The 11821-nt window shown below is 39.9% G+C and overlaps 1 protein-coding gene across 1 annotated transcript; it reads right to left on the bottom strand.

The window, feature by feature from the left end:
• Positions 1-319: 319 nt before the first annotated feature.
• Positions 320-11057, bottom strand: limd2 (LIM domain containing 2). The gene is made up of 4 exons (XM_047571741.1): positions 10866-11057; positions 3736-3780; positions 3369-3505; positions 320-3269 (listed from the first exon to the last, which is right to left on the bottom strand). Exons 1-4 carry the CDS (start codon positions 10866-10868, stop codon positions 3110-3112), a joined length of 345 nt encoding a protein of 114 aa, XP_047427697.1. The 5' UTR covers positions 10869-11057; the 3' UTR covers positions 320-3109.
• Positions 11058-11821: the final 764 nt, after the last annotated feature.

Raw genomic sequence — 11821 nt, 5'->3', positions numbered from 1 at the left:
TTACATGTTACACAATATAAATGAATTGTTAAATAAAACAACCCATTGGGTAGTTAAATTAGCTTCATCTCAGGGCAAGCACTTTTTCCACTGTAGTTAAACCACTTTGCATGAGTTGTCCGTGAAGTGAAAGCTTACAATGCAAATTCCAGAGGCTGACTCCTCAGGACATACACCAGAAGGCTTGTCTTTTTTCTAAATTGGTTATAATGAAAATCTTAACTGCATCACTTGAATTTATCATGTCTAGTGTTGTGAGTGCAAAACAAAAAAAAGTAAACAGATTCTTTACACACAAAAACACACTAGGAAACCAATACACTAAATCAACACCAGCGTTTTATTTTTTCTCCAAAAGAATGTGTAAAAAAAAAAAAAAAAAAGAAAAAAAAATCAAGAAAGAATATGCACAAAATGATTGTGTATATTGGAGTAGAAAGGGGGCGCTTACATTTCAAAAATGTTCCATACCACAACTAAGCAATAAAGAGAAGGAGGAATAGAGTAAAGACTGCAAACACAGTCCAAGCGTCCTTTTGCTGTAAGGCCACCTCAATCCACAGGTCAAGTCTGTAATATAGAATACACTTTCAACGATGTATACATTTAAAATGTCTTGATGACAACAGCATTGAAAAGTAAGTCCACATTAAGTTTAGCACAAAAATTAAATGACTCACAGATTAAACATTAAAACGTTACACTGCAATCATTCACCTGAGCCTCTTGGCACCAGTGTAAAGTGTACCTTGTCTGCTCTATTACACTTAGATGTTGCAATTCACAGATTTTGCAGTTGTACCTTGGCGAACTGCTAACAGAGAGTGACAAACAGCATTTATAGATACAATTCTCTTGATTTTAAAGCATACTCCAGGATCCAGAGGACAGTTTTAAAATGGCAAAAAGAAAACACACACCATAACACAACAGAATTTGAATTATTGTACAAGTGGATAAATTAGTTAGCAGGGAAAATGGTTGCTGGTTGAGTGAGGTGATCCTGTGTTTAAGAGTGGGATTCTGCAATAAGCGCGTATGTTTTGGAAAAGGCATGACCAGGAGATTTTTATTTTATTATCTGTGCACTCAAATGTCTTGTTGAAAAAGCAATAAGGTAAGCTATGTATTTCTAAGGCTTCTCCTTAAAAAGAAAAATGTACATATCCATCTGTCCTCTTCTTAGCCTTTCCATTATGCACACAGCATGCTCAAATTCACAGTAAACCTTCAGTCACAAAAAGTACTTTGAGTCATTCAAGTGTCAGCGGTATTCGGTTTCTAAAATGAGATTTAAATGGCTTTTGTCTCATTCTTTGTATAAAATGAGAAACACGTTAATCTGATCTACTGGATTCATTTAATCTTAGGTGTTGCAATTAAATAAGATCAAAATGTCTGTAGTGCAGAAGTTGCACTGCAGGCTGAGGCAACATATTCAAAAACTTTGAATAAAGGCTTTATTTAGATCAAGGGCAAAGTCATTTTTCTTTCTCTCACACTAGATATCATGGTCACACTTTCCCCAGCAGGGGGTGCTCTGCACTGGGTTTTGCATGCAGCATGCAGGCGCACATTAGAGAACCAATACTGTGACATACTCTCCATTCACCTACCCACCTATTCTAAATTTAATATTAAAAAATAGGTCCAGTTGCTAAGCTGCATTTAGCTAATAAGACAGAAGATGAGAACAGGAAGGCATTAATTTAAAAAGGAAACCTGTTCACGCTTATTGGAAGGAACAAAGGGGAACAAATAACCATGGATGTTCAAGACACAGTGATTAGGTTGGATCCGTCCATGAGTCCATAAAACTATCCAGTTATATAAACACACCCAAATACAGCATGGGATATATCACCACAAGACACTGACAAACATGAAATGACAAAGGAACAAAGCTCTGCCATTTCCTGTTAAGTTTAAGTTCTCTCCATCAAAATCTACATGTAGAATTCCAGGAATCAATTTAACAAAATGATGACGGACCATTTCAAATGGTTTCACAGGACAGAATGAGGGATTTTTGCAGACAGCGCCTCTGCTTCTGTGATTATCAGCATCTTGTCTTGTGATCTTGTGTGGAGAGTACAGCATGATGGGGAATGTTTACTAATCACAAACTACAGCTCTATGTACAGATAGAATACAAAACACAATCTGAGAATTCCATTAAGATTTTAACCATAAAAGCTCAGAGATCCACTTATGCCTTGACATCAATCGAACATAAACAAGAGATTTCTAAAAACGTGACTTGCTATGCATCAGTGGAACAAGTAAAACCATTCACAACACAAGAGATCAATACAGTCATAAGATAAGGCTATTAAGACCCAGTCAAACCAACATGCAAGGATAAGACTCAAAGTGGTCATTAAAATAAGAACAAAACCATGGGATGAAGTGAGCAATAATAAAACTAAAACACAAAAATTAAAAGACGAGAGGTGAGCTGTTGCTGATGTGCACGGTTATTCTACAGTACTCTGTACCCTGTTGTTCCTCAAATATGTGAAACCCGACAAACGTGTCTGACAGGATCATCATAATACTGAGGACTATTATTTAGATTTGTTACAATGAGCAAAACTATGCAATATAGTTTATTTAAAACCTTGGGTGAAAATTGACCTGAGTGTATGCTCTACTGCAGAACATTGATGCTCTGTTACCATTCCAAAAAGTTTGCCTGAGCATACGGTTTACATATTCCAAAAAGAAAAAGGGTGCAAATTATTAATAACATTTTTTTACAAATAAAATAAAGGTGTTTATTGTTACACTCCTCATAGCAGAGAAGGCTTTTGGTCACAATCAACTACCAATTCCAAACAGGAAATTGGAAAATAAAAGTAAGAAATTATTAATTATCATCAAAAAATATGTTGAATAATCATTTTAAGTGGTATGGATCATGACTGGCCAGTCATATTCTTGTTCTTTCTCTATGTATCATTTCTGATGGAATTTAAAAAGCGAGTGAATGTGTGGGTGATTTGACAGAGCCCCAGCATATGAGGTCTGTGTTCTTTGTGATGTACTGGAGGTGTTAGGAGGAGGAAAAACAAGAGGCAGGTCTGAAATGGGAAACAGATAGACATGATTAGGGTGTCTTTGTTATAGTATCTGTCTCCTTGGAGGCCCAGAGCTCTTTGTGCTGCTTACGCCCGAAACCCTCGTCGTAGTTGCCTTTGCTTTTGAACAGTTGTTGGAAGTGAGGCTTGCAGTAAAATTCACCTTGAAGAGCTGCAAAGGAGCCAAGGCTGTTGGGAGAGGAGATATCAGAGTTACATATGAACAAGGAGGCTGGGAGAGGAATAGAGTCAGACATTCACACAAAAACAAAAAATATAAACAGTCACCTCAGTTTGGCGTTGCAGTGCTTGCAGCAGAAACATGATGAATGGAAGACCAGGTTGTTGGCCACCAATCTCTCCATTGGGTAGACTGTCTTTTCACATGTTGCACACACTTCCTTTTGAGTCTTAAAGCTGAAGGACTGAGGACACATAGCGATTTATTACTACACACATATAAATTGGTGGCAGTTAAGACCTCGAGTTTTAGCAAGATGAAAGCTAGGCCTTACAAAAGATGCAAACTACTGAAAAGATCTCCTTTAGTTTCTTCTGAGGTCAAAGACTGACAAAATTAAACTGGGGCACAAGCAATACATGCAGATAAAAGGATCATGAAAAGGATCACAAACAAGACATGATGTATATTTACCTTAGATCGCTGGACAGGTTTTTCTTCAGTGGTGCTTCTGGTGTCCTGCAAGCAAAAAACAAGACGCTTATTACAAATATCGAGTATTCACAGAAGATATCTGTCCTGTCAATTTACCAATGAGAGAACTTCACAGTGATGGATATGTTGCACTGTGTTAGTCGTGTCAATCTGACACCCCCTCCTCTCTCTCACACACACATACACACACACACACACACTCTTTGTATTTGCTCCATCTGTCTCTTTGCACCCCTGAGAGAGGATCAGGTGCCTTCTGTCTGGTCATGTGAGCCGAGCAGTGGGTCGCTCTGCATGGAACTGCCCTCAGCATAGCGGAACAAGTCAGAACCAGCCCTCAAGTTAAGAAAATCCACTGGAAAAATCACAAGGACTCTCCTAAGATGGGACTGCCACTGCCACTATTCATCTTCAAGAACACGTTTGGAATGTGTAATTCATACATATAAGGAGGCATTTTTATCTTTCAAGCCCACAATAAAGCACAATAGTAGGTTTATTCTCTGGCAGTCATTTATCACGGGTCAACACAACGCACTGCACTCTGGAGGTGTTGATGGTTTTGTCATGTAATTGTAGCTTGGGTCACAGTGACTAGAGAAACTGAATCACTTCTGAGGCACCGAGAACATTAGGAATACAAAGAAAACCTTGCTGGAGGCAAGGGAAGTGACATGTAGTAAGGCCTGCAACAGCCCTCTAGAGAGGTCTCCATTAGCAACAAAAATGATCACATCTTAAAGCAGGACGAACTGGTAGTTCAATAATAAACAGAGAAACATTCAGGACACGAACGCAGTAGCTGCCGAGCGAAAAACCTTAGTGTAGGGAAGAAGGGCTGCCTCTGTTGAGGTAGGGGGAAAGTCCACTGCAGACTTTGCAAAAACCCTCTTACATAAGCCAGTTTGGCTGGAGATGGAGGATGAGGTGGAGGGGGTTCAGGGCTTGTTACCAGAGTTGCAGAGAAAGGGAGATCTTGGGCATTATTAAGCTTCGATTTTATTGGAATAAATAATAAATTGAATGAGTCAGGTTACAGTGATTGAATGCCATGGCAATGGCCCGTCAGATTTATATCGCTTTATGTTTTCGTTTCATATCACACTTCCCTATCTGTAAACCACGTGTGAATTTACCTCTAACAATAAGAGAAACCGTCTTGGATTAGCAATCTAAACATGAACGCCGCCTATATTTTGCATCCTGTTTCAGACTTGGGTGTCTTCATGCAACACTCAACAACTGGGCAGGAAGGAGGAAAGCCAAGGGTGTTGTCTGCACTTATGCCCTTGAAACACTCAGTTCATTAACAGTAAGGCCATGCAACTTCCTGTAGATGCAATCACATCTCAACAGCCGGCCGTCTCTTCTTCATCCATGATTCCTCTTGTGCTCAGCAGTGCTGCAAACTAGCGAGCAGCTCAAACTTTTCTGGTTATCTGGCAGTCTGCATGCTCTACCACTTCCTGTTGCTGCAGCACAACTTCTGTGCCAACATGACTCTGATCTTTTCAAAATAGTTTAACACTGAAACTCAAGTTTAACTGCAAAATTCTCCCAGTACATTTGCAGTGAATATGTACTTCAGCAGAAGTCAATACAGGCCTTAGTTCTGCATAATAAAAGAAATTAACTAGCCAAAGACTTGACGTTTTTCATAAGAAAAACTACAGCAAGATAAATGACAGTGTCGGGGGGAGGCATGTACATCCTGGAAGACTTCAAATTAGCTTGTCATCTTCTCTACTTTTGACCTTATATGTACATGCGCTTGTTTGCCACCAAACTGCTTGATTGTGGCAGGAAGTTGTTATGACACATCTGGCTTCCTCTGTCTTGCGCTAATTCAAAAACCGTTCCACTTTCTTTTCCCCAGTAATTGGCTGCCAGCAAGTACTTTTTCTGTATGCATGCTCTGGCTGCAAAGCCAGTAAACTACAAATGAAAGCTTATCAATTTCTATAACATAACAAAACAAGATCAGATCAAATAAAGAGACAAGCAGCTGGATGCAGGGCCAGGAGATTTTGAATGCAGAACAAGGTCTTTAATGAAAACATAAAAAAAAGTTGTGGTGTGATTCATTATCTCTGACTAACAGGAGTGTCTTTAACTGTGGAGCAATTCGCAAGCTGGAGTGAGGTTGTTTTACCAAACAAAGAGCATGTTCAGTCAAATGTGTTCAAATCTTCTTGCAACACAGAGCCTCAACTCTTTGCTCACATCATCGGTTCCTCTCGTGTTTCAGCTTTAATTTCAGCTGCACTTGTCTGCCTGTGTGTGTTTGCTCATTTTACAACCACCCAGGAGCCTTTTGTCCGACTGCTCACTTTGAACCTATTTAAAGGAACATTTTGACACTTTATTAAGTACTCGTATTTGCTTTTTTCTGACAGGTACATTACATACATGGATAAATTAAATACATTTCTTATACTGTTTTATACTCAAACTCACTTAACATGTCCAACTACGTTACTACTTAAGTCAAGTGAAGATAAAATAGCTGAAGCCAGTTCCCCTTTTTCAATATTTCATACATTTTATCACCCTTCCATCTTTTACCTAGTTCCCAATACTGATGGGCAAATGTTTATCTGCATCTGCAGTTTGACTTGAGGCAACATTACAATCACCAGATCCTACTGCATTTTTCCCCCTTGATGTCATAGATAATGCATGGAGAGGAATCTCAAAATTAAATGTGGTGTTCTTCACTCGTCACAGTCAAACAGGCACCAAAACAACAAACTGGGCCCCACTTGTCTAAATCTTCTCATTGTTTACAAGAGGCGTCTGCTGATGTAAACCACAGCCGTTTATGCAGCTACAATAACTCCAAAGAGTATTGCGAGGGTGGAAAGTCAGAGTGTTCATGGTGTTCTAATGGGAAGAAGTATCTCAAGCTTTCTCTTCTTGTAGTGCTGATGTACATAACAGAAAAAACACCAGCCCTGCGGCCTCACACTTGATCATCACTGAAAACACACCGTGTTGCACGATTCCCTGCAACAGGCCCTTACAAGGGCAGGCAGGCACTATGTTAACAAAAGTCTTAAGTCATTTATCCAAAATAAGGCTCCCACTCTTGTTCCTTATTTTTAGAAACATGCTCATCGTTTAATGATTTTGGACAGCAGAGTGGGGAGAAAAAAGAAAACCATGAAGCATCCTTAAAACAATTTAAATCAGCCCGTTTATTAGCTGTCAAGCAATTTGACTATATTTTAAAATATATTAAACAGCCCAGAGCTGGCAACATAGACCTAAACTCTTGCATATAGCATCTTATTGTATACAGTACTTTGGGCATGCACGATCCGACAACTAAACAGCTCCTGCAGGAAAGACAGGAGTCTAACTCTGAACATGCAGAGACCAAGCAAGCTATGTAGGCAAGATACCAGGATAGAAAAAAAAAAAAAAGAAAGATTCATCTGTGATGGAAAAATAGGTGAAGATGAGGTTTTGACACTTGACTGGCTCATTTATTCAGTGCGCAGACCACTATTTGCCGAGTAATCACATCTGGTAGCGTGTTAAAGTGTTGGGTCAGCCACTACTTCTCTTCCCTGTTTGAACTTCCTGCATGCACCAAGAAAGCGACTGCACATTTTCTATACGATGGAAAGTACAGGACATCCACTGTTTGCCTCTTTTGGTACATAAATCTGTATTAGTTCACGGATAGATTTTACAGAATACGTGATCAAGAATTTCAAAGTGGTAAAAAGCACATCTTTCTTATTTTAGAGTTGTGAAAATCAGCAAATCCTCATTGCGTCCTGTAACCAGAGAACACAGGGCAAGCTTCCTTTTATGTTGCTAAATGCACTACCAAAATAGTTAAAGTTTTACCTTTGGACAGTTGACAAATCCGTCAGTACCAACCATTTCTTTTTGTTTGTTAACCTATTAATTTAATGGACTAGGAAAAAAACTCCTTTTTACCTTAGTTTGCATGAATCATTTCTGAGAAGTGGATAAAGAAAGTGATACTGACTTGTGCTTATCAGCCAGCAGCTTCTGCTCACCGAACTGTAAACTCGTCTGTCTGCCTGCCTTTGCTGAAAAAGATGTCAGTGTTTCCCTTTTGAAAAAGCTGCCTAAAGGCACAATTGAAACCAGTGAGACCTTCTAAATATTGGGTGACAGATCGGCCTAATATCAAGTGAACACATGATCACAAGCCAAACAGCTACGTTGAAGGCCTGTTCTGTGAGAAAAATATCACAGTGCTAACTTTGCTATAACGATACCCCCCACTCCCGCCAACCCCCTCCCCCACACACACACTAATGCTTGCTACAGGTATGTTGCAGCAGCTGCTCTGTTTATGATTTCTTCTTAAAATTAAGAAGAACAAAACCAGTGAAAGAATGCACTGAACACCTACAGCCTGTGTTGACTTGACACAGTGAGAGCTACGAGTGCTGTGAAATGCTCAGATGTTATCGTGGACTGGAGAAGAAGGAACATTTCACAATTCTCCTCCAGGACAGGAATTCAGGACAGCATGCCTCGTCAAGTCTTGAAAGAAAAATCTCACACGCAAATACTATATGTTCTCCAAAAATGTCAACAGAAACTTAACTGCAAACCATAACTGAGGACTGAGAACTGACAGCCAGGGGACAAGAGCAATGTGGCTTAAGTAGTTTGTTCTCGATTTTAAATGTGAACATTCAAGCTTTGTCATTTTAGATGCCTGCTGCTGACTCATGGAACTGTGGGAAAGTGTGGAGTATTTCTAAACGATCTTCCCTAAGGTCTCGTAGGTCAGTCCTGACAGCCGCAAGACAAAAGTAATATGAGTGAATGGGTGATTAAAAAACCATTTCCTACTCAGTCACACAGATCTTTGAGTTAAAAGTTAAGTTGATGGGAAGGGCTGAGGAGTTTGGATGGTTTCAAAGGAGAAGACGACATAATGCTTCATAATGATATTTACTTTTTATCTTCAACAGTGAAAAATGACAACTGGCTTCTTTCATTTTACCAAGACTGGTGTGTTGTAGTAGTGGTAGTGCAGCAAATCCGTTACTTTATTAGCAACCTTATAAAGATGCCTGAGATCGGATTTTTAGCAGACTGCATTGAACCTCCAGTTAATGAAACAAAGTAAATGTGCCAAGTCCTTGCCTGAAATGTTGGGAGCTGGAATATTTCCATACAGGTTTGTAGAGCCTAAAGTGAGATTTCCATTCCATCTTTGTGGGGATGGAGAAATAAGCACGCCTTCTTCTAAAATGGGCTCCATGGCCATATGCCAAACTGGGAATCAGAGATTTGCTCGATGACTGGAAAACTTTGACCTCTTCTTAATGCAACTGATTTGGCTTGCAAAAACACTGCATTCGTGTATTACAACAATACGCAAACTAAAATAAAATCTATCCACTTCAGCCTCTCAAAAGTCTTACACCACAGTTAAACAACACATCTAATGTGAACTTCTTTTGTTCACACAATCATTGCAACTAGATCTCTTATTTACAAAGCAAGGAATTATTTCAAATGGGATTGGTATGCAGCTAGTTAAATCTATTAATCTATTTCTCTGACCACTTTTGCCTGCAGCTCTGTTGCTTGGACCTGCTGGCGACCCATTTAATATTGTGCTGCACATCTGACAGCAGGACAACACATCCCATGCAACATATGGCACTTTTGACATTACCAACAAATCAGGTTTTCGTGCCGTTAATGGCAATTGTTTGACAGAACACAAAATAAATGCTCATCTTTGTCCAATACTGCATTATTCATTTGGTTTCTGAGCAAACAAGTCACTCAAGTTCACTCAAACGGACTCCCAAATCCACCCGAGCGCCTGACGTAAATCAGGCAGCAGAGCAGGATGTCAATCTGGGCTGTCAACGCCAAGTGAAATTACAGTCAGACAGTCCGCTGATGGTGGCAGGAAATGAAAACGACCATATACTTAAGCCATGTCGCCATATGCTAGGGCGATAATTACAGACTGCTGGAGCCGTGTGGTGACCCGGATGGACAGAAAGTGGCTTTACCAAACCACATAGCGGTCCCAGAAATGCTCGGCAAAAACAAACACAGCCAACAAATTTGTATGGAGTTGAAAATCCTGTCACTCTTCAAATTGATAGACCGGTTTCATGCAAGCAGCAGCTGACATCACAGGGAACAAGTGTCAGAGAGTGAGGGTTGCATGTACTCTAGTGTCTGGGTTAGACACAAAAATATCTGTAACATGGATAAGCCATTGTTCACTGGATGTGCTAGAAAGAGGTCTTCACACTTGGGCAGGACTACATTTAAACGGGTTTCTAATCATTCCCTGTTGGTGCTGATTTGAGTGGCTGGTATGTTGCCAGTCAAAAACTTAAAGCTGATCATGTCTCAATGAACGTATTTAAAAGATCCAGAAAAAGGCTCAAAACCAACCAAACATATTCAGGGCCACCAATACATCGTTTGTTAGTTTTCTTTGTTTAGGTTATTGACTGTGTAGATGTGGCTTACTAGATCTTTACGTAACACCCAGCAGGTAGAAGCCTACAGGCCGGTATTAACTCCCAACCTGTAAACACTCAGTCATCTGCTATGGCTCGTAATTGCAGCTCAAGCAAAACAAAACAAAAAAAATAAATAAATAAGAAATAGAAATGAACGCCACGTTATTAAAAGCAGAAATACATTTGCAAAGCGGTAGATAAAGGAGAGGAAATAATAAATGAAGAGAAAATAATAAAGGAAGGTCGCAAGCCGGATAAGCCCCGATGGTGTTTGATAATGAATTATTCAACCGCTTTTTAATGCTAGTGGATATTAATTAGCCATGAAGCTAGACGTTACACCAAGCGGCGTGCTGTTAGCATTTTGAGGAACAAGGCGGCGGGGGCATTTAAATTCTCCACAAAATTCAAAGCAAAATCTCCCTTCATGTGCAAACATTCTCGCGGAGCAGATAAATACACAAGCGAACCAGATCCACGATAGCTTAAACCCCCCGAGTGGACGGACATCACCACCTCACCTCATCTCACAAAACCAAAAGAAGCGGAGGGAGGGAGGGGGAGAGGAGAGGCTGCAGACACACACGGTGCGAGCAGCCGAGAGAAAGCACTCACCATCTGCGCTTCTTGTCTGCGACACGCTGGCTCCTAACGTAAGGCCTGTTTACTCAGTAGCTAGAGGCAGAAATTTGCTCTCTCGTTCACTTTCCTGTGGGAGGCTTTATTGTGCACGACGGCCCCGGTACCGGTGAGTTACTGCCCTTCGCTTCGCTCCCCTTCTCGGTTTTCAGCAGAGCAATTTTTTTCTTCTGCAGGATGTCGCTCGCTATTGGTCCTCATCCGCTCCCGAGACATTCACGGGTTATCGGACAAATCAAGACGCGACTAGAACGTGCAGCTTTTGCATAAATTGAAACCCTACCAACCACGATTTAAATATATTTAAAAAGGCACAGAGATGATTATGACGGTACAATTTCAAGTATGAGCGCTGAAATCCTTTGATTGTTACCACGTCCGGGCAAATAATTTTTGGCTTGATGTCAGTTATTTTATTGTCGCACATGTTCCTTAATTGGTTATGTGTTTTTGAACATGTCATGGTATTGATGTTTTTCAGCGCATCGAGCCGAACGTCTATTAACTTGTTATCATTCATGCAATTAATGAGTCATCAACTTGGGAACATTTTACTATATATTAACGTGGAATAAATCATTCTTTTTTTTTCATTTTATCCAAGTTGCTGAATCAGTAACTATTGAGAGAGGCATTAACTATTAACACATACGAAGTAATTATCATAAGGGTATTACATATGACAGAGGCTGAAGAAGTATTCACATCCTATGCATGGGCAAACATTTTTGATGACTCAGTACAAGTCATCAAAAAAGTACTCATTACCATCTAAATGTGGTTCATAGTCGAACAATTTATATTTTATTTTCTCAAAGGGAAAATGCATCATCCAGGCACCAGACGTAGGACTTTACATATATTGATGTATTATAATATACTTTATATAGTTTATAGCATCCCAGGCATTTAAATGTTAAAGCAGCTTGTTG

The sequence above is a fragment of the Mugil cephalus genome, chromosome 20 (genome assembly GCF_022458985.1).
Source record: "Mugil cephalus isolate CIBA_MC_2020 chromosome 20, CIBA_Mcephalus_1.1, whole genome shotgun sequence".
Taxonomy (NCBI): Eukaryota; Metazoa; Chordata; class Actinopteri; order Mugiliformes; family Mugilidae; genus Mugil; species Mugil cephalus.
This window is presented reverse-complemented; position numbering and strand designations above follow the sequence as displayed.

Bases quoted from the DNA above. Each gene is read 5' to 3' on its own strand.
- limd2 (XM_047571741.1), bottom strand. The intron at 3,506-3,735 runs GTAAATATACAT...ATGTGTCCTCAG, and splicing joins AACCTGTCCAGCGATCTAAG to TCCTTCAGCTTTAAGACTCA. The intron at 3,270-3,368 runs GTGACTGTTTAT...CTCTCCCAACAG, and splicing joins CACTGCAACGCCAAACTGAG to CCTTGGCTCCTTTGCAGCTC.